At 38.1% G+C, this 23,948-nt stretch overlaps 1 protein-coding gene across 1 annotated transcript in view; it reads left to right on the forward strand.

Moving 5' to 3' along the window:
* The first annotated feature begins 2,026 nt into the window (after positions 1–2,026).
* l(1)G0320 (signal sequence receptor subunit 1 l(1)G0320) overlaps positions 2,027–23,948 on the forward strand; it is a 70,105-nt gene continuing 48,183 nt past the window's right edge. The window contains exon 1 of the mRNA XM_067147812.2: positions 2,027–2,218. Coding sequence (XP_067003913.2) covers positions 2,155–2,218 — 64 coding nt within the window. The 5' untranslated portion in view covers positions 2,027–2,154. The remainder of the gene's footprint in view (positions 2,219–23,948) is intronic.

Genomic DNA, 23,948 nt, shown 5'->3' on the forward strand with positions numbered 1-23,948 from the left:
GTAGCTGTGACAGATTTGACTCTCAAAAATAGCATACGTTCTCGGACCTATTTACGACCACGCCCCCTATATAGACCACTGTCATTGGGCTTCACCATCGTCTATGACTACGCAGTCATAGTAGGGGGCGATAGCTTTTATTTCGCACAAGTGTGCATGGAAAAAAATTCTTATGAGCAGTCGTCTGTACAGAATTTTTTTAAGGATTCTATTCTCAGTTTACACTTAAGTACGTGATAGCGTTCACAAATTTCGCCGCACATTTTGCACCTGCAGTCCGGACTTGGCTCATGAAAGCTCGCTTTAATACACAGGCGTTGGTGAAACCCATGGACTGAGAGCCTGGTCACAACGTGTCTCAACTCATAGCCTCCCCGAGTCCATTTGCGGTTGTTCATCGCATCACACTAGTAAAAGTCCCACCATATGCTGTCTCTCTTTTGTTGAAGCTCTTGTAGGAGTTCCTTATACGCTGGGGTGGCCGGGAGCAGTAGTTTCAAACGCAACTCTTCCACAAAGGATAATTCTCTCGACAGTTGGTATACGAGGCGTGATGGAGTGTACTTTGAGAGGCAAAGTACTTCCTTTAAATAGAATGCTTTCACCTTTTCTATAGTATGTAGTTGCCTCTTTCCAAGATATATCCATATATTTTCCAATTCATAGGTGGCTACAGGACTAACCTTCAGATGAAATAACTCGATGGCACATGAAAGTGAGGGATGGCTTAAAGATCTGATGTCGTTAATGGATTTTATGGCAGCGTTTAGTCGGTCTTTTACATGTAAAGAGAACACGTTCCCCTGTGTTTGAAAAGCGACTCCTAGGTACTTAAAATTTGTGACTGACTTTAGTTGTTGGTCATTGATTAAGAATGTTCCCCGTTTTCCTCCTTTTCTGAAGGTCAGAGAGACAGTCTTATTTTCATTTAACCTCAGCTGGTTCTCTTCTGCCCATTTCGTAACTTTATTAAAAGTAGTCTGCAAATCTAACTGAGAAGTTGACGTCAGAACCATGTCATCTCCATACATGAGAATATTGACATTTTCTGAATCTATTCTTTGTACGATGTCAGCTGTGGTGGCAATGAAAAGCAATGGGCTTAGGGGGTCACCTTGAAGGACGCCAATGGATTGAAGTATCGGATATGACTTGGTGATGCCATCACTAATCTCTACCCAATTATCCGTAAGGAGATTCTTGATGATTGAAAGTAGATAACAACTAGGCCCGATGATGTTTCACAACTTCTCTAATACGACAACTCTATTGATCGTATCAAAAGCCTTAGAATAGTCAATAAAAATTGCATGAAGTTTTCCCTTTGGAATTGCGAGAGCTTCATTAATATACTGTTGTAGACAATCGATTGCTTGAATGGTTGATCTTCTTCTTCTGAAGCCAAACTGGGAATCTGGAAGCTTGTCGTCTAATAATATTGTGAGGCGCTTGCATACTAACTGAGTCAGTGTCTTTAAGAGAGTGCATTCCAGAGCAATTCCTCTGTTCGAATTAGGGTCTGCTGTATCACCTTTGCCCTTGTACATCATTTTTATTGTGGACTTAGCCCAACTGTCTGGCATCCTACCCTGTTGTAAACATTCATTCAATAACTGGCAGATGGATTCTTTCAACACTGGGAATATCTCTTTCAAATGTTCATTATAAATGTTATCTGGACCACATGCTTTCCCATTTTTTAAGCTTTTAACAGTTTCGTCTATTTCTTTATGCGTAAATCTCTCTGATTCATTCGGGATAACTGTTGGGTCGACATGAAAATTGATTGGCCGCATGTCCCTCTCCCGAAGAATTGCACGAAGGTACACTTCCCAGACATCCATTGGTATATTACGAGAAAACTTTGGTTGTTTAGGACGCAAAGCTTTGTCTTCTTTACTCCCTGCTGTTTCAGTGCTGATAACTATTTTGAAATATGTATATGTAAACCCATTGGATTTTTGCCACACTTTGCCATGTGGATACGGTACACTTCCACGCCACTCTCTTCGCTTCCACGTAGTAATGAATCCTCAGTGAAAGTTTCCCATAATTCTTTTCGTCAGACGCCTTATTACGCTGATGGTGTAGTGTGGGGACATGCCAAGGTATTAGGTCGTGGTCCAACGTGCTGTGTTAAGTGTTCCCGTAAATATGAAGAATATCTTTGTGTTAGTATTACTGATTCTCCCAGCGGTAATATTTACTGTGGATAATGGTGAGTAATTTTGCAGCTCTGATGTTCAGGTTAGGATTGGCTTTTACGGCCATTGACTTTAGGGGTTTTTAAATACAGACAGGTACGTGGCAGATACTTAAACTATGTATTAATGTGGTGCTGTTAGCTTTCTGGTTGTTTTGATGAATGAAACTACATTGCTAAAGATGTAAGAAAGAAGTTGGAATTATATGATTACAAGCGGTTGCTTTATTGTTTTCAATTCTGTTAGACATATGTTGTCTGTAGGAGCACATGTTCACGCTCTCCCCAGTCGTACTACTGTAAAGGACGGTTGAAGGATGTTGCAGGTTGGTTTATGTGTAATTATATTTACAACATAAAGATAAGTCTATTGCTTTATGTAGTAGATTTATGCCTTAAATGTCTACTTGGCCCTGTTTCTGTTTTTCCAATTTCTTTGTTGCGGATTTTTCATACTAGTTCTTTTCAATTTAAATTTTCCCTTGTTTTCCAATATTTTTGTAGTTTTGTTTTAATCATTTGGATTGTTCACTCATTGAGTTTGCTGTGCTGTGTGGATGTTTGACTGCCGTGGCCACAATTGCTTTGAAACGTATTTTGCTCTCCACGAGTGTTTTCATAGATCAGTTTTATAGTTAAGTAGGACGTTGCATTCAGACCTTTAACACGCCAAAGGCAAATCATTTATTTGTTCTTGAGGAATCGCACATTCATTTGAGTATAGTTACATTTCATAAAACAACCGACGGTTTTGATAGGTCATATTTCAATTGTACGGTTATTTTGTTATTTAACCCCTCAAATTTTACACTTAAATCTAGGGACACGAAGCATGCACCGGGGTACTGTGTACTTCACTAAAAAGCACAGGTTTTACATCTTCAAACTTAGGTATGTTGAAAAATTGGTGGTGTGTAGATGAACATTTTCTGTAAGTGAATAGGCGTAGGCCTACCCATTTGCTAATTTCTATTACGGCCTTTTGGTTGCAATAAATTCTTAATTTGATAATTAGAAGAGCATTATTACCTCTGGATATAAGAGAAAATAAGGAAGTCACATATTGCCAAATTTTTTTGTTCACCTTTTGGTTTTAGGCACAATAGGGGACGTCAGATATGTATTGTATCCTCCAGACCTTGGACTGGCTGCTTTTGGCTGAGTTGGTATCTCAACTTCCAGTTGCCCTGCCCGCTATGATAAAGAGCAGATTCCTCTGTATACTGATGGAAATCCCGGTTGTCAAGAGATCCAAGCTGTCGGTAATTCTTGTCAATGCGAAAAGAAATTCTACTGTTGATTTTGCTTAGTCTTTTGTAAAACTATTATTATAGATAACATAGGCATTAACGCTTTCAGTGTTTAGGCAAATGAACCTGAATGTTCCACAAGCAGTGCTTGGACAACATCCACTCTAAATTTCAAATTATCTATTCTAGATTCTGGTAAATTTCTCTGGCAAATGATCCTTGAATTTAGAATTGCAACATTCATTAATCTCTTGAATAACTTGATGTACCACTTGGTTCTCTTCTTTAAAAGATAGCTTGAAGTAGCTGATCTTTCAGAGCGTCTCCACCCACGTGATCATTATAGTCGGCAACAGAAGGCTTTTCTTTTCCGTGACCATGCTTTGTTTTCTTTGTGACTGTTTCTGCCCCATGGAATGTGGAAATCATTGTGACATCTTTATCATGCCGCTTTAGGATGGAATTATGGTCGGAGTGCTGAGCCATAAGTTCCCCTTTAGTTTTGTGATGATCACATCTTTCAGGACGTCCTTTCTGTTGAGACGTTATGTTCCTACACAGTCAGTTTTCAGTGAATTTAACTTATGAGCCAAAGCAGGTGAATTATAAAAATTATCAATCCACAACGAGTATCCTTTGTTGAAGTGGCTCCACAAGCGGTAAAACAATATAAGTTTTTGTTGTGTATGATGATGGATGTGTTGTTCAAATAGTGTGTCTTTCCCTGTGTGGCCTGGTTTATTCAACCTCATTTAACATTTAACTGTTTGTAAAAATAATTTTCAGTTAACTTAACCGAATTAGCATTTAATCAAGATTGGTTAAGACTAACAATCTGTTAAATTCTCATTTAACTTCACTGCCCCAGTTCAAGCAGTTAGATTTTCTGTTAGCTCAAAATATGGCAGGTACATTAGATGCAGAACTTCTGTATCTTGAATATTTGGAATATGATAGGCCTCTTCCAGAGAGTTAGAAACAAAAGAGATTATTTTCATACAATTGTTGCACTTGCACGGTTGTTTCAGTTGCTTAATTGTACATTGGCTAACGTCTGTATGTATACTGTACATTGAATTCACTACAAATTTTCTGCCAAGCGTCACTTTTAGCTTTAAACACGAATCCATTAGTTTGCATTCTTTTCATAATTTTCAACAGCCAGGTGGCAGGATTGAGCAGCCGCGCAGGAAATACTACGTATTAACAATATTATCAGACAGGTAAACAATAACTGCAAAAATTGAACTATTTTAGTGTTATCATCACGAACAAGACTACGAGTATTTTGAATTTCTCGTCATCCTATAACACCGGGACTTACCGCTCGGTTGCTCTTGGAGTGCCATGTGGAATCTAGTGCTCGCGTGCTAGATGGGACATCGATTGTGCACGATATGATAGTCAGGCTGAAGATTTGAACTCGGATGTAATTGATGCAAATGTGCTGACAATGAAGATTTATCATTTAAATAAACAGCCTTGCAGTATTTACATTTTAATTTGGAACATTATTTGACTGAAATATGTATTAATGTTCTAACACATACATAGGTTATGTTAGCATGGCAGGGCTATTAGAAACATCCTAGGGAGAACACTTGGTACTGGCATATATTTGGAAATAATTTCCAAAAGAAGAGAATCAACCATACATTATCTTCTCGGCTTTTTTTTTTTTCATAATTTTCTTTAGAGCATCAGAAAATTCATCGGTGAAGACGAAAAATTCTAATAAATGTTGACTTTGTGCGCCTTGTTTACAGCTGTATAGAAACAAAAGCATATCGAAGCGCGCTCACAAACTGTATGGTTATGCCACTGCCTTCTAGATTCTCTCTGATCATTACTTTCGTGAGAGTTAACACAGAGTTAGCTAACAGTTCCCAGAACATGTTTGGATAAACGCAAGAATCTTAACATGCTGCTAAATTTTTAACGCTATGTTAACAGTGTGTTAGTGTTCTTTTAACTGAGATTGACTAAGCTTGATAGCTGCAGTCGCTTAATTGCGGCCAGTATCCAGTAGGAGATAGTGGGTTCGAACCCCACTGTCGGCAGTCCTGAAGATGGTTTTCCGTGGTTCCCATTTTCACACCAGGCAAACGCTATGGCTGTACCTAATTAAGGTCACGGCCGCTTCCTTCCCACTCCTAACTCCTTCCTGTCCCATCGTCTCCATAAGACCTGTCTGTGTCTGTGCGATGTAAAGCAATTTGAAAAAAGAAAAAAACATTGAATGAACCCGGCCTGCATGTTATAAATAACCAAGGATAACCTGAATTTAACTTGCATAATTTGTATGATTTTATGACAAATTATGCTGATTTTAGAGGTATGTATTGCCTAAAACACAACCTATCCCATCATAGGATTACCGACTCGAGTGTGATGTTCTGTTCTGGTAAGTACAAAGTCTGGAACTTATTTTTCAGGTAGCACATGATTGGATAAATTTTGAAACGTTTGTAAGGTCTGTGTGATACGTATCAACTGCCTTGTTGAAATGCATGAAGTTACTAATTGATTCAAATCTATCCATTGAAATAACAGATCCAAAAATTGGCATAGACAAAGTAGAGTTTTTAGAAAAATAGCTTTTTTGCGTAGGCTTTTGTATTATACCCATTAAGCATAAAAGGAACAATTACAACGTATATTTAGTCTTTCATGAATGGTTTCCAGTCCCACATTCTGGAACGAAGTGGTAAGAATAAGCCCCTAGGACGGATTCTTTGCTCAGCATATATATTTGTTTCACGAACTATTAGTACCACTAACTCATCCGTAAAGAACATCTTAAAAACCTTCATACCAGCACATTCCCCAGTTGCTTCATTCTGAGATCCTGGGTTCCCTGTAAGCTGTTCTATTTGACCCACATAATTTGACATGTTTTCCTATCAGAACGTATTGGCCTTGACATGCACATTGTCATTCTGCGCACTATCACTTGTATACAATTCCGAACCATGGACTTCGCGTACACCGATGTCGTCCACATCACTCAATCATCCGAATCTAACAAACTCATCAGAATCACTCAACTGTTCTCCTAAAACATTCCTCTATTTCTGTGCTTGATAACCCACAGTTGCTTGTAGTAGCCATCTGCACTCACATCCAACGGAATGCAAGACGACGGGTGACAAGGAAAAAGGACGGGGAAAAACATCCTCAAGAGGGCCCTGAGTAGACAAAATTATGATAAGGTTGACAGTCTGGTTCTTCTCCGAGAGGAAGAAAAAGTATAGAGCAAGAAGTGTGCATAGTAGTTGCCAGATAGCAGCCAAAATCAGTGCTTACCCCTGGAGGCAGAGATTAACATTCCTTGAAATATCACTCGAATTTCAGTGACAAACATGATTGAAATAGGGATCATTGTATATCATTCTAAATCGCAAACCTTCTGCATCAAGGAGAAATAAGTTATAATACGAACTGCTTCGATCGTAACTGCTAGATTGCATATAGTACGCACGTGTACAGTGCGAGCAGTGTGCTAGTCGCTCTAACAGGCATGATGTTCACTACACGACGAGCACTGCTTGGCACTCCATGCTAACAAGTTAATGATATGGTTGCCTTAATCCGAAAGTTGAAACCCAGGACTTGATCGTATTTCTCTTGAGAATGTAACATGTACAGTATGCTGATATCAACTTCATTGAATGACTAGAACATGCATAACAATAAAAATGTGTACTGTACTTACAATGCTCTAGGTGGGCATATTTGTACTACGACTTGTCGGACAATATCTGCTAAGTTAAAGTTAAAAACTTTTATTTTATAACCACCTATTCAATACAAAGATAATGCACTCAATTATTTATAAAATATTCATGAGGTACATTGGTTAATAGGACATATTTCGTTTGTCTTTGCGAACATCATCAGCTATAAATAACAAAGCCTAAGGTCAGGGTCCTGAGTTTATTTAAATGGTTAAAAATGTCGTTATATTAAAAGAATGGTAAAATTGTGATAAAAGTAGTTGTATAGTATTAAAATTAGACTGTAACATAGTATAACGATTAGCATCAAGAATTTTTCATGAAGTACAATGAATATTGATAATCTGAAAAGTAAAAACAATCATAAGGGTTATCAAATTAGAAAAGATGTAATTGTAGACATTAAAAAGACTTCGATGTTTGAAGCGTGGATTAATTGTAGAGTTGTTGGGTATAAACTTGAAGTTTGAAATCCATTAGACCGGTGAAGATATTTGCTAGTGGTAACAGCGTGAATAGGACAAGGCAGGCCACTTGTTATTGCCTCTAGTGAATTGTGTTGGGTTGAGACAGATAATATTGTAGGCACTAAAATATGTCCATATGTGACGCGTGGATAATGTTGAAAGCATGAACTTTAAATTATTTAAATCTGCTGTGATAGAAAGGGAGTGTCCGCTGACGTTAGCTGCGTGAGGCAAACTTTCCTATTAACCAATGTACCTCATGAATATTTTATAAATAATAGAGTGCATTATCTTTGTATTGAATAGGTGGTTATAAAATAAAAGTTTTTAACTTTAATACATTATCTTCAATACGGTCTAATTATGAGATTTATCACATGCAATATCTGCTATTGCATATCACCAAATATTGCTGCAGTGGTAGCAATGAGTAACATAGAACTTGTTCATGTTCAGTGAAATACCTTGGTTTATGATGATTTTTAGACATTTGGTGGCAAAATTAAATTACTCAGAGTTGAGTTCCAGAATTAAACTTCAGCCCAGATGTTCTTACCGAATAAAATCACAGATTGTCCGTGACATGTGACAATCGTATTTAATAAGACCCCTGTTTATTCAATCTCAGTTAAAAGAACAATAACACTGTTGGTTAACATGGCATTAAAAAATTAGCACCATGTTAAGGTTCTTGCATTTATCCAAACATTTCCTGGGAACTGTTAGCTAACGTGGTGTTACCTCACAGAAGAGTCACGATCACTGGGATAGAAGGCAGTGGCAGAACCATGCAGTTTTTGAGCGCGCTTCAATATGTTTTTGTTTGAATACAGCTGTAAACCAAACGCGTGAAGTCAAAATTTATCAGAATTTTTTGTCGTGACCTTGAATTTTCTGTTGCTCCTTAGACCAATACGAAAAAAAAAAAAAAAAGCAGAGAAGAGAATGCGTAGTTCACATTTCTCTTTGTTTGGGAATTACTTCTAAGTACAGTATATACAGTGTTCTCCGCAGGACCTTTTTAATAGGCGGCAGTTTTTACAGAGCACCCAGCTAACATAACCTAGATATATGTTAGTTTCATAATGTTAAAACATATTAGAGTCAAAGGGTGTTCCAAATTAAAATGTAAATACTGCAAAACTGTTTATTTAAATGATAAATCTTCATTATTGTCAGCACAATTGCATCAATTACATCAGAGATGAAATGTTCGACTTGACTATCACGTATCGTATAATAGGAATCAAGGGATGTTCCACCTTTTTATAATACATAACATTTGTTGTTCAGATCCTTTCAATTTATTTATTTACTGTGAACTGATGATTCCAAGGTACGGTAATTGAAACCGGTTTTCACACAATAAATGTTATGTATTATATAAAGTGTTGAATGGTGGAACATCCCACAGTTGATTCCTATTATACAAGTTAAACATCAACACGGAAATGAAAGTTATAAATTATGATATCACGTATCGTGCCCGAGCATTGTCTGGATTACCATTCAAGCACTAGATTCTGCATGGCACTCCACAGCAACCAAGCGGTAAGTCCCCGATGTTACATGATGAACGAGCAGCAGAACACGAGCAGTTAAAAATACTCTTTGTCTTGTTTGTGATAACACTAAAATAGTTCAGTTTTGCAGTTATTGTTTACCCATCTGATATTGCTAATGCTCTGAGGGAGAATAAACTGAAATTTGTTTATATTAATTTTTTTGCGTAGTATTTTCCGCCTGGCTGGCAAAACTTTCTGGGGAGAACACTGTATACCTATTACAAAAAGTAAGCAAACTAATGGATCCATGCTCAAATATAAAAGTGACACTTGGCAGGTAATTTGTAATGAATTCAGTGTACATACTGATGTTAGCCAATATACAATCAAGCAACTGAAACAACTGTATGAAAATCATCTCTTCCGTTTCTAACTCTTTCTGGAAAAATGCCTATCATATTCCAGATATTCAAGATACAGAAATTCTGCATCTAATGCACCTTCCATATTTTTAACCAGTGTTGATTAAATGCTAATTTGGTTAAGTTCACTGTTAAATTATTTTGACAGGCCATCAAATGTTAACTGAGGTTGAGTAGACTGGGCCAATCAGTTTTGTGAAGTGGGTATCGCAATGCAAGGGAACACAAAGCAATTTGATATCATAGCCTGTAAAGCTGAATAAAAAACTGGCTATACGCTATAGTTCTATTAAAACAATTTGCGTGTTCTGATAACTCACAGCGTCGTAGTTTCAGATGGCAGTTACTGGGACAACCTGTACACTCTTCTCGTTTAAGCCAATCCCAGGTAGTCATGTGCATTCCCTTTCCCTACCCTCTGTCTTCAAGACAGCTGCTCCGAGTTCCATGTTGCCAATTACCGGTAATATAGACTCATGGAGCCTCCGTGGCTCAGGTGGCAGCGCATCGGCCTCTCACCGCTGGGTTCCATGGTTCAAATCCCGGTTGCTCCATGTGAGATTTGTGCTGGACAAAGCAGAGACGTGACAGGTTTTTCTCCGGGTACTCCGGTTTTCCCAGTCATCTTTCATTCCAGCAAAACACTCCACTATAATTTGACTTAATCTGTCAGTCATTCATTCCATCCCTGACCTGGTCACAGACTGCAAAACATGTTGTAGGTTTTCATATAATATAGCTCATGGCCTTGGCTAATAGTGGCTGCTTTTGAGTGATAGCATCATTATCTGTTTTATGTGATATTATAATAATAGTATAAGGATCACTCGAAAGAGTATAGTGTATCTAAGATCAGTCTGTGCTATACTGAGTCACAGCTTTCGTTCTGTTTTTGCACTTAAGGTGGTGATATTGTTCACATCCGTTCCCACAAAAAGAGCGCATAGTCTTTATTTGGGAAGTGTGCAAATCTTATGATGGAATCCATGAATTGCATATTGGTTATCACATGTTTTTGCTCCTGAAGCTCCTTGGTCCAATTGCGATCAATCATCGTATCCGTAGCAAAAAAACTCGGTCGATTTCCTTTGATTTCTCTGACAGTATGCGATGCGCTTCCTGATATTGGTGGGTAGCTGGTGATAGTAGTAGGCTGAGACATATGTCCTCAATGAAGAAGGTCTCCTGTGTGAGCTGGTATATTAATCTTGATAGAGCTGATAGATGCACGACATGCCTCCAATATAATGGATATGAGAAGCATGCGTGGTGCAGACAGTGACTCAGATCACATACTGGTGAGGATCAAGTTCCGAGAAAGACTGGCAATTAAAACCAGGGACAGAGCTGAACAGAACAAGATGTATAATGTAGAACTGTTAAAGGATGAGGAGGAAGAGTATAGAGACCGGCTGCAAAGGAAGCTACAGATGGGCAGAAACAGAGATGTGGACATCAACACAATGTGGGAGGAAACCAAGCTAGCAATAAATACAACGGCGCAGGAAGTACTTGGAGAGAGAAGGAAACAGAGTAGAAATAAATGGTATGACGAAGAAGTGGATAAGGTTCTGGAAGAGAAATCTTGCCCGACAAAGAATGCTACAGAGACCCACTCGAAATAATATGGCAGTTTTTTAAAGAGAAACGGAGAATAGCAAAGACATTGATAAGGAACAAGAAAAGAATAGAAGAAAGGGAGAGAGTGGATGAAATGCAGAAGAATTTTGAAAACAGACAAGGTAGAAAATTCTTCCATGGGGTTGGACAAGTAAAGAAGGGATATCAACCCAGAGTGAATATGCTTTAAGGATGAGACTGATAGACTCATTGTTGGGAAAGAACGAATTCTGGAAAAATGGGCAAAACATTTTGAAACATTACTTTCTGTCAGACCAGTAAATGAAGAAAGAGAAGGATCAGACCGTATGGAAACTTCAGAGAAATGAGGAGGGTGAATATGGAGATGTGTGTGAGGGGGAAGAGAGGGATGAGGAGAATGGAGATGTGGATGAAGACGATACGGGATCACCATCGATTGAAGAAATAAGAGAAAGTATAAAACAATTGAAGAGCAGTAAAGCCCCAGGGAATGAGCTCATAACGGCAGAAATGGTAAAACATCGAGAAGTGTTGGTGAAGAAAATACATGAGATAATTAAAAAGATATGGGAAACAGGTACAATGCTGGAGGACTGGACACTAGCACATAAATGTCCTATACATAAGAAGGGGTCACACATGCAATGCAAGAATTATCGAGGTATATCCTTACTGAGTATAGTATACAAAATCCTCTCTACAGCCATAACAAAGAGTTAGTAGTAGAGTAGAAAGAATTATAGGGGAGTACCAAGCTGGTTTCAGACCTGGAAGCTCCGACGATGGACCATATTTTCACCATGAGAATGACACTGGAAAAGACATATGAATACAACGTTCGACAAGGGCATCTTTTTATAGATTTTAAACAAGCCTATGACAAAGTTAAGAGATCGACATTGTGGGAAACAATGAAGGAGTTTAAATTCCCACAGAAGTTAATAAAATTGACTAAGTTGACCCTGGAGAACAGCAGAAGTCAGGTAAAAGTGCAGGGAAGTCTATCAAGATCTTTCAGAACCAAAGAAGGCCTAAGGCAAGGAGACCCCTTATCACCAGTGTTATTTAATCTAGTGTTGGAGAAAGCTGTAAGATCAGTAACTACTAATCCGGGTGGTAATATTTACAATAGACTGATCCAAATTTTGGCTTATGCAGATGATGTGATATCTGCTAGAAGTAACGAGGCACTTACAACTGCCTTAAGGGAGCTGAAGGATGCGGCTGGGTCCCTGGGCTAAATCTAAATATATGGTAATGGAGAGAAATGGAAGGAACACTGAAAAACTCCAAGTGGATGGTTACACCTTTGAAGCAGTAGATAGCTTCACATATCTTGGCTCAGTAATAACATCAGAAAATAAAGTTGAGACAGATATTGTAAATTGAATTAAGGCTACCAACAAATCCTACAGGGCACTGTATCCCCTTCTGAGAAGTTAAAACAGCAGGAAATTAAAACTGACTCTACAAAACAATTAAACCAGTGCTTGTGTGTGGGAGTGAGGCATGGGTATTGACTGAAGCCACAGAGAGGAGATTAAATGTGTGGGAAAGGAAAGTACTGAGGAAGATATTTGGACCGGTGAAGGAGGGAGATTTATGAAGAATCAGAACAAATGAAGAAATAAGATTATTGTATAAGGAGTTGGACTTGGGGACATCAATCAAAATGAGACGAATTGGATGGCTGGGGCATGTACAGCGGATGGAGGAGGGAAGACTTCCAAGGAAAGCACTGACAGGGCACCCTGGGGGCAGGAGGAGAGAGGTCGGCCCCGGATGAGATGGCTGGAGGATGTGGAGACTGATCTGAGGGCCGCTGGAGTCAGGAGGTGGCGTAGGCATGCTGAAAACCGGGACGACTGGAGAGCTGTGGTCAACGAGGCCAAGGTCCTTAAAGGACCGTAGAGCCATGGAGTAAGAGCTGAAATCTCTACCCCGGTAGCCGTTTTGAGATATCTCGCCTTCACTTTTTCAATTCTTTGTAGGTCATTTGTTGTTAATTTCTCCCTTACAATGTCAATTCCATAGGTGGCGATAGGGGTAATCACAGTCCGGAAAAGTGCCATTGTTGTTTCGAATGATAGGCTTCTTATACATTTTATATTGTACATGGCTTTGATTGCTGCTGATGATCTGTCTTGAATATGATTGCTGAAGGAAGTCATTGTTGGTTGGAGTATGATTCCCAGATATTTAAATTTGTTGATAATTTCTAGCAATTCATTCCCTAATTTTAAAGCTGCCTCTTTAGCCACTTTTCCTCTTCTGAAAACCATTTGCAGTTTTCTTTTGGTTTATCATTAGTTTGTTTTCCATGGCCCAATCCTTTAGGCTTGTCAGGGTTTTTTTGGAGGTCCTCTTTGGATGTGGATCCTATGGCCATATCATCGGCATACATTATTAGCAAGGTCGATGGCATGTCTTCTATAACGTTTATGTCTGCAGTCATAACATTGAATAAAAGTGGACTTAGAGGGTCTCCCTGTGGCACTCCATTCATTTGTAGCAATTTCTTAGATTTGGGTATACCGTCAATTATTTCCAGAAGATTGTAGTCTTAAGTTCGTGTCTATGGTGTTTCCAAATTCGTGCTTTCCGATCAACTTCCTCAGTTTTAATTTCAGTAAGTCCCTGTCGAAGTCGAAATGTTTTTGTAGTCCTCGAAGACGACGTAGTATTTCTCATTTTTGTCTCCTAGGTCTTCTATTTTATCTTTGAGGAATTCCACAGCTTGAGTTGTACTCCTTCCTTCCGGAATCCGAATTGGCATTCTGTAATGAGTGGATCAACTATTTCAGTGAGGTGATTTATTGTGAACAGTTTGTACACATTACTTCCTAATGCTGTTCCTCTATAGAAGCTTGGGTTGTCAGTGCTTCCTTTTCCTTTATATAGCATTTTCAGGGTTTCAGTTCTCCATGCATTTGGGATTGTTGCTGTCTGTAGGCAGTAATTAAACAATTCTGTCCATGTTGGAATGAGGTCACATTGTATTGCTTTTAAGTGTTCTCTATAAATTTTGTCTGGTCCAGCTCCTTTTTTTTTCCTGGCATTGATTGTGTGTTTTATTTCTTTTGTTATTTCCAAGCTGAGTGTAGATGTTACTGGTGAATGTGTTATTGTTTTCTTTTCCCTTATTTTCTCTGTTGAGCACTATTGAGTAATGTTTTTCCCAACTATCCATGGGTATTTCTGTGATTTTCATTTTTTTTCTCTTTGCCGTCCTGCAAAAGGGTCTGTTTTAACTTCTGATAAGAGATTCTTGGCCAGAGCTGAAGTATGAACAGTGTTCTGTATTTTCTCCTTGCTGTGTAGGTCTTCAAATCTTCAGCATTCTTTGTTGTTCTAGCTGTGTGAAGAGCTTGTAGCATCTTTCTTTTGATATAGCATTCGCTATTGAACCTTATTTGGGCTCTTCGTTTATCGAGAAAGTGGCTCTCTCTATTAGGGATGTCACTACATTCATTGCCTTGTTTATTTGACCCTGATGTATTAGATTCATTGCTTTCTCAATTTCTTCAGAGTTCTTTATTATGTCTATGTCGAGCAGTCTTGAGCGTTTTGAGTCGTCTGTTGTATTGATATAGGTTTTCGATGTTCTTCTCGGTTATGTTTCTGTTAGTATTGGGATGTGTTTTCTGATGGGGACTGCTCCAGACCTCCATAGGCTTACCTGCTATTGTGCTGGTTCCATTGGGTGCAAAGTACGTTTTTAGTTATTTTCTGTTGATTAATCGAAAACCTTCTTCCTTTAGAGCGTCAATGACCAATTCAGATTTGGAGTTTAGCTCATCAATTGCCAGCGATTATCACATTTTCTTCTGATGTCTCTTCTATCGCACTTAGAATCGCTTCTGTTACATCTTCTGTTGATTTATCAGGAGACATGTAAATTCCTATAACAGTGATATAGCCTAGAGTGTCTTAACGATAATGGCATTTCCTTTTTTGAGCACACTCTTCACATGTCATATTGTTGCCTTGAGGAAACAGGTTACTCCTCCAGGTGGTCTTCCTGCTGTTGGTACAGCATATAGATGGTGTCCGTAAAAACCATTGAAAGCTGTCTGTTCCAAGAGGAAAGTTTCGGTGGCAGTCAAGATGTCCATATTCCAGAGGCGCCAACTATTACGGATTGTTCGTAATTATTACGGATTTCACCTCACGATTACGGAATTACGGTCAAAGGGGAAATAATTATGGAAAAGCTGACATTATCACGAAAAAATAAATGTCTACGGAAAAAAGAAAAGGAAAAATGTTCAATCTTTTCGAGGCTTTCTCCTAAATGGCCCTCGTTTCAATGCTTGTCAGTTGGCAACGATACTTATCGTGACTTCCTTTTGCTACCCATGTATGTTGGGTATTCAGCCCAAAGGCTGGTTTGATCCCCCACAGTTCTGCTAACAGCTGTCATATATAGCCTAGGCGTCACTGAAGAGGCATACTAGGGAAATGAGGAGTGAGGTATTTCCCGTTGCTTTCTTCACCGAGCCAGAAGTTGCTATTGCATATCAGTCTGCCAAGCCCACTGAAATGCATGCACCAACTGACCCTATGAACGATATTTTCACACCATTCATAACAGGGACTGGCTGCATAAGGGATACCTGCCAACTTTCCCGATTTAGGTGGGAGACTCCCGATTTTCGACAGTTCTTCCCGCCTCCCGATTATTCTATCTTTTCTCCCAATTTTAGCTTATTTTTTGGTGAACTTTAAACATTTGTTTTCAAATCCCGCCATTTCAGCTTTTTATGCCAGTGGCTGGAAGTCCTTCGCTCATTGGCCGCTTTCAAACGAAATATTGAAGTTTATTAATGCGAGAAATGTGCGCGAATGTGCGATGTTTATTGAAACTTGTATACCGCGATGCGTATATCGATTGTCAATCTCTCGTTCTCGCGTGCTGTGTTCGTTCATGTCAGTCTAGTCGATTCCATCCTCTTTGGTCGATTCTAGAGACTAGTTGCTTTCTTAGTAATTTAGTGACATAATTTCAAATGATAACGACTAGTGACTTTTCTAGAGATTTCAGGAGACAATTGACTAATTTTAATTTATCTCGGTATAAATAAAATGTTGTGTCTGTACATTGCTCAGAATTTAAAAAGAATGATATTTCCGTACCGGTCGTGGTCATAGTAACAAGGGGAAATAAAAGTTTTAATTTTCCGTAATGTTTGTATGTATGTATGTACGCAGGCTCATCACGAGAAAACGGCTGAAGAGAATTTAATGAAAATCGGTATATAACGTTGGGGAATAAGTCGCTACAATCTAGGCCATAAATAATTTTATTCACGCTGAGTGAAATGGTAGTTTAGGGGAAAGCCTGAAATTTAATTCTCAAATATTTGTTATTATTGGCCCTAGCGATAAATACTACGTAACTAAAGTTATATATTGTTAAATTTCCTATCATTTATAACTTATACATTTTGACCGTACCGGCTGTGATAAGAGTTATTCATGAATTTGGATTTTTTCTTTTCCTAAGTCCATATCAGCGCCAAGGTACGAGAAAATGGGTGAACAGAATTTTATGTAAAGTCAGGGAATAAGGAACTACAGTCTATGCTATAAATAATTTTATTCACTCTGTTTGAAATGGTAGTTTAGGGGAAGGTGCCAAAAATTTAATTTTTAATTACCTATCTTAGTGGTCATATTGAAAAGTACTGCATAACAAAAGTTACAGAGAATGCAATTTCCTAATATTTGTCTTATTTAGTTTTGCAAGAGACAATTCTCATGATTGATTCGTATTGAAACTGACTTAAGCATATTATCACAAAAATAATTTATTCTATTATCACCACCTATTCAATACAAGCCACGTGCTACGTGGATGAAATCTACATAATACTATATACACTTCTCAGGGACTTTTTTGCCCCTTGTTAAGGGCATCATCAACCTTTAGGTAACCTTAAGTTCAAATGTCTGAAACATTATCTATTCATACATGGATTACAATGAAAAGTATGTTACGCATTAATCCATGTATGAATAGATAATGTTTCAGACATTTGACCTTAAGGTTACGTGCAGGCTGATAATGCCGTTAACAAGGGGCGAAGCATGTTCCTGAGAAGTGTATATAGTATTATATAGATTTCATCCACGTAGCACGTGGCTTGTATTGAAAAGGTGGTAATAATAGAATAAATTATTTTTGTGATAATTTGCTTATTCAGTTTTACCGTTCCGACTACAATAATATTGGTGGTGAAGGTTATAAGAATGAGGAAAGTCATGAAGGAACGATTGCTTGAATAATAACACAAGAGGGAGTCATGAAAGAAAGGACGACTCACTTTACATTAGATGATCTAATATCACAGATTCAGAAGAAAACTAAATGTGAAGGCCTCCAATATAGAAAGCTCATAAAATTGATAAAAAATAACATTACATTGACCATTGTTTGTTGTGATGTGCTTTGTGTATTCTGCTGCCATTTATCTACGATAGACGGGATTACTGCTGCATTTCAAGTATAACAGCCTGCCTGAATACTGGCGGGAAGAAGCTGGGGAGTGGGGAGTTAGATCTCTCTTCTTTAGCATGCCATTCTTCTGGTTCATAAATTTTCTGATACTACTGGTACGTAACACACTGGATCATCATAGTATTCCAGCTATTCGATCCCTACTCTGAGGTAGTGATTTGAATGAGCAGTGTGCACACTTAAAGAGAATAATTACACAGGAGTGTTCGTGGCTGTCTGCAGCCTGGTCATTCTAGCTCTGAAACTTTGAACTGTTAGATTGACACTGTAGTACTTTTCGCTAAAAGTGAGAAAATGTGCTGTTTTCATTTTATCGAATATGTCGTATGAAAGCATTGCTTTGAATCGCGACATTCATACTGGCGTCGTTGTAATGACATGTTGACTTCAGTTGGGAAAACTATAAGGACAGTCTTTCTGAGAATTCCGTAGCGAAGCATGGGTACATCAGCTAGTTATTTGATCCAAATAGCATTGCGCTTCGCATAATTGCGCGGGCGTTTGATGCAATATATTAATCTGTGCATTTGCTAAGTAATGGCATCTAAGTGCATGACTGATTCACACATGTGGAGCATGAGTTCATACTATTTTCGGTAGGCTTATCAGAGACCGATCATCCCACACGTACTTCCTGTGAGGGAATAGAGATGTGTAATTTTTAGCCTTGTAGCCTCTTATAGCAACAGTCGGGCTTTGAGACAATGTGTTATAAATATATCGTAGTATTGTGTTGCGCAAGATGTGTAGAATAAGCAATTTTGACCAGTTGTATCTCCTGATTTTTCTTGATTTTCAAATCAAAATCTGATTTTTGGTTTTGTAAAGTTGACAGGTATGATAAGGAATGGTATTACTAGCATCGCTCATACCGCGGTCACCTTCATTTTGTCAAAGCCAAGGATGAGACTGAGACAGGTCAATGAAAGTAACAAATTTATTCTAGCCCATACCATAAGACATAGTGCACTGTAAACACTATGTCTCGCCAGCAAAGGCATTTGCTACCCATAAACGTTGTAAAATTCATTGTGAATGGAGCTCAAGCATTGCACATATCCACTATGTCATTCAGTAATCTGCACTGGGATTGGTTACTCTGTTTCAGAACACGAAAATGTCACCACAATGGGAAGGATGCTTCAAGAAAAACTACACTGAAAAGCACGTGAGAAACAAGCTACAAGGAATGTTTTATCACAGAACTAACAGGTTGCGTGCAAATGGTATTGCATAATATGATATAGGCCTACTTTCGAATAGATTGCTAGAGTGAAGGGCAAAAGAAAGGAGAAGCATGCTTTGGACTTTGAGTCGAAATTTTTCTCGGGGGCGGTTACTGATAATCCACTTCAAAGGTTGGCACCTCTGATATTCTCTATTATGCTTTTTGGGGAAAAGTCTAAGGCGTTTTTCAATCCTTCAGTGTACCAGAGGAGAATCTTCATGTTTATTGAGGACTCTTTATTCAAGCCTTGTCCCGGTCCGGTGGCCTCGAAAAAGAAATTGTCTTACTAACACCCTGTTGGGCCAAAACTCTGGTTTTCCTACCTTCTCTAATTCTCCAAAAGGGATCCCTACTTTAAATGCTTTATTTGAGCCTAATGTGTCTAGTTGTTCGCATTCTATGTTTCCCGGTATGTTTCTCAAATCGTATTTGATGTTATCCGTTGTTGTAGAGGAGTGCAGTCGCCCGATGTATATCCAGGCAGTGCGTTCCCTGGCTTTTAGAATATTCTCATTGTTTTCTTCGGTTTTTGTATCTGAAATTGAGCTGTCGATTTTTTCTTTTTCAATGCTTCTGTCCATGGGGTTTCGGACGTCTGTAATTTTTGTCCTGTCGTTTTATTTTCACTTTGGGGTCTGTTGTCTCCTTCGCTGGCTCTTCTATGCCTGATATGATTCTCTTGTGTCGGAGTTATTTGTTTTACCGTTTCTCTTTGATTGAATTTGTTTCCTCTATTACAGACGGTGATATTGAAACCAGCTAAACATTTCTACTGCAAGTGTGTTTATGTTAATAATCTAGTTATCAAGACTGTATATACCATTTCATTTTAGTATCTTGCAGTATAGCATAATTTTTAACTTAATTTTTGTTATTTATTGAACTACTGATTTGGCCAAACCTTGAGATCTTAGAAATTAAGAATCATGTCCTTTGGTTAGAATACATTAGTTTTTTTTTTCCTGCTTTGGATTTCAGCTGACTGGGTTTACTTCTTTGTGCAAAGAAAACTACACTATTAGATATTTCTCCCTTTCTCACTTTATTTGAACCCAGAATATTGAGTAGGCCAGTCTATTATTGGCAATGTCAACGGATATTTCCACGATAATATAAATCTAGGTTCTATTTTCATATGTGCCATTCTGTTGCTGAAATCTGCCTAAAAATTGAAACCATTCATCTGGTGATAAACTAATAAAAGCCTGGGAGGGAGGGTAATGAGGAATATGTCTTACGATATTTGAGCCGATAGTATTACTGCTGAGCCACCTTGGACTAATATGAACAATAATATTTAGTTAATGCTCTTATGATTCCTGAACATGAATATTACTTTCCACACTGCCTAGCGCAGAGCAAGAGCGGTTGAGTACGATTGCAGAAACGCCAGCTGGAACATGTGGCAACACAGCTCTCCTGCGCCTTTGCCTGGTGCAATGTGCTGAGAGATGTCAGAACACGAAGGTTGTTTAATTAGAATTGTAGATCCAGATGCGAGGTTTGAACTGAGTTCAGACCAGCTGCAGGAGGTTGATAGTGAAAAGCCATCCATGAATCCACAGTGGCTTTGTACACAATTAGATCATATTAAGGTGATTGGGTTGATGATGGATGTCCGTGGAATGTTCCAAGCCTTCTTCTTAAGATCTGTAAAATGCTAGACATCCCAATAGCACAGACAAGGAAATTGCAATCTCAGCAGTTAAGTGATCTGTCGCGATTTTACATCACTTATATGTAACCAAGTTCCTGTCCTTATTTAATTCTGTTTTCCTATTCTTTATAATTGTCTAACCAAACTATTTATCCTTGTGACAGCCAGATAATTTCTTTGAAAGCTAATAAAATGATACTTCTATCAATTTCAGTGGCAGTGTTGTTTTTATGGAGTGTTCTAAGAAAATGAGTATTCTTAAAATTGTTAAATTTGGTTCTAGGCTGCTATGTTCTCGAACATTGTAAGATCAGCTGCTAAATTAAATATCTGCTAACCTTCCTGAAAAGTACTACCCTTCTTTATCACCCCTTGCTCCTACTCGAATATTTCTGGCAAACCAAACAGTACTGGGTCCGCTTTCATTGAAGTTATGATTCTGTTCAGAGCTTTTAGATAACCTTGTAGACATGGAGGTTTCGTCCAACACAACGAGCATACAGGTTTTGAACAATTTAATGTTTGATCTTTGTTGTTGTGGCAATATAAAATCAGTAAGAAATGTGATAGATAACTATAACCAAACTTGCGAAAAATGCCGTTATTAGGCCTGTAGGATAACATTACTGCCTTCATTCAACTGGATGTTTTGGGGAAAAACACCATAATCATTTGTTAGTGATCTTTAATACATGGTTGTGTTAGGTAATTCTTCTAGTTCTTTGTTATATTTGTGAAACAGCTTCATTTCATGTAATCTGGTGGTTTAATGTAGGATTTTTGGTGAATTTGAGAAGTATGTGTAGCTTTTAGTTCACAAAAGTAATTTAATATAATAGAATCCACCTTTTCAATACACAACTGTTGCACTTAGATTACGTTACATTTTAATTATAATGGTACCGGTTTCGACACACATACAATGTCATCAGCCATAGATACAACCAAGCAAGTGAATAGGTTTGCATATAGCAATAAGACACACAGAATAAATAAAATTCGTAAATTGTCACATTTAAAATAGTTCATGTAAAATGTCTACAGATAGCTACGCGTTTATGCCGTATTAGTCGTATGCATAGGCTGGAGTGCTTTTTGTGAATTTATGCTTTGATATGATAAAACGTTTTTTGAACATGTTAAAAACTTGTTCATAGTACGGTACTGAGGAATAGTCCGGTCACTGCTGGTGGCATGGTCTTCTTGATTTGAAGTTGTGTTGTGGGTATTAGAATGTACATGTAGGTCCTGGTGTATAGGACCGGGGTGTAGTTCTGTAGAGGGTCAAATGAGGCATGGATATAGAGAATCAAGGAATGGAGACTCGCCTTGCTGCAGCGTGCCGGGAAGCTTATAGTGTGGAGAGGAGTTAGCGACTGAAGCAGGTTTGCGAGTGAAGGTGATTAGGGGAGGGGAGGACGGGAAGGGAGGGGCTTTATATGGCTTTTATCTATGGCTGATGATGACATTGTATATGTGTCGAAACCGGTACCATTATAATTAAAATGTTGTAACGTAATCTATGTGCAACAGTTATGTATTGAAAAGGTGGATTCTATTATATTAAATTACTTTTGTGATTCTCGGTTCAATACGGAACGGCCATGAAGTTTATAACTTCAGATAGCTTTTAGTTATCGTATTTATTCTCATATTAGAACCCTTTTTCCCCCCCAGCAGCCAAAAATGTAAGGGAGGGTCCAATATGTGATAACCTCAAATTTTCTGCAGTGAACACACAACTTCTAGGCTATAAAGAACTATAAATTACACATGTAAACATTCTATAATATTCTTTTACAAACTCATGAATATATTTGAGTTATACTGGCTATTTTCTTTGGAAGGCAGTACTTCTAAATGTAAATGTGGTGAACACGACTTTTAGGCCTACATATAAAGTAAACAGTCATACGTCACTCGTTTCATCTCCTTAATTTCTCTGAGTAGGTTGACGTCAGGAAGGGCATATGGCCGTAAAAACTCGCTATGAAGATTCTTCTTGCTTCATACTCGACCCCGTACAGAAAAGGGATAAGGGTTATAATATTATGCAATATTAATACAAAAGAACTTAATGGCCAGTCATTTCTTCCGATTGTTATACAGTAGAACCCCGTTTACCCGAAATAAAGGGGGCAGAGCCATTTCGGTTGACACATTTTTTTGGATGACACATGGTAAATATTTTTGGAAGTTAAATGTCGAAATAAAATTGCATAAACTCTGTTAAGCAAAGGTGCATACTGTATATTAAAATTAAACTGTTTACATAATGTCACTCATTATATAAAATCGGTGATTTTCTTCTGAATTTTCTTGGTGCAGCGTTGTCGTGCAGCTATGTTGCGCTGCCGTTTAATCAACAGTACATCGGCTAGCTTCATTGCTTTGTTCAACAAAGCACAAAGCAATCTGAAATAATGGAACAGTTTATTTTGTTACTACTGAACTGAATACCGTATACAGTAATTTTATTACAGTACTGTAATTAAAGCGTGTGGTATTGTATTTTAATAAAAAGTCAAGATTAATCTTAACTCCTATACCTTAAATCCATCATCTGCTGTAACTCGATTCTCAGAACTGCTTTTGTCAAAATAGGGTTTGCCTAGTAGCTCTCAGCACATATAGCAAGATAATTACTAATATCGACAGCTAGAAAAGGGGTAAAAACAAAATATTAAAATACAATTTTGCCAGAGCATTTTGGTTAAGCCGGGTTTCGGTTAAACAAAGTTTGGTTAAGCAGGGTTCTACGGTACATAGTGACTGGAAGCGTTCTCTGGATGACTGCGGCTGGTGAAAGTCAAACCTTTATTTTTAAGTATCTTTCATGCTTGTTCTCCACATTTATCACATCAGGATTTACTTAAACAGCTGGAAACGAGATGAGACCACACTTTTTAGGTTAGGTATGTTATAAAGAAGTTCCACGGTGGGAAGATTAAAAATAAACAGGAAAGTTTGCCGTATTTATGGGTATCTACAGGTGTGGCGGTAATGTTTTATTACCATAATATTTAATTTTGTTATTGCAATTTTGTGCTTATGCAGGATGTTGGTCAATAGGGATGTAGGCGGAGAAAGTTCGCGCCAGATAGCGCTCGTGTACTACTGGGTAAGCGCAAGGCGATCGTCTTATGTTTCTCCCAGTCAACTGCGAGAAATATACAGATTGTGACCGAGTTTCCTAAGCTAAAGCCTACTATATATTCTCTAATTTTACTCCAAGACTATATTAATTATTTGTACAGGTATATCCCCTAGTATATTATGGAAGATTTTCAGCGTTTAAGCGTTAAACAGCTGCAAAATGAGCTACGGACCAGAGGCGCTAAAACTAGCGGGAGGAAG

This window comes from Anabrus simplex, chromosome 5 (assembly GCF_040414725.1).
Source record: "Anabrus simplex isolate iqAnaSimp1 chromosome 5, ASM4041472v1, whole genome shotgun sequence".
In the NCBI taxonomy this organism is placed as follows: Eukaryota; Metazoa; Arthropoda; class Insecta; order Orthoptera; family Tettigoniidae; genus Anabrus; species Anabrus simplex.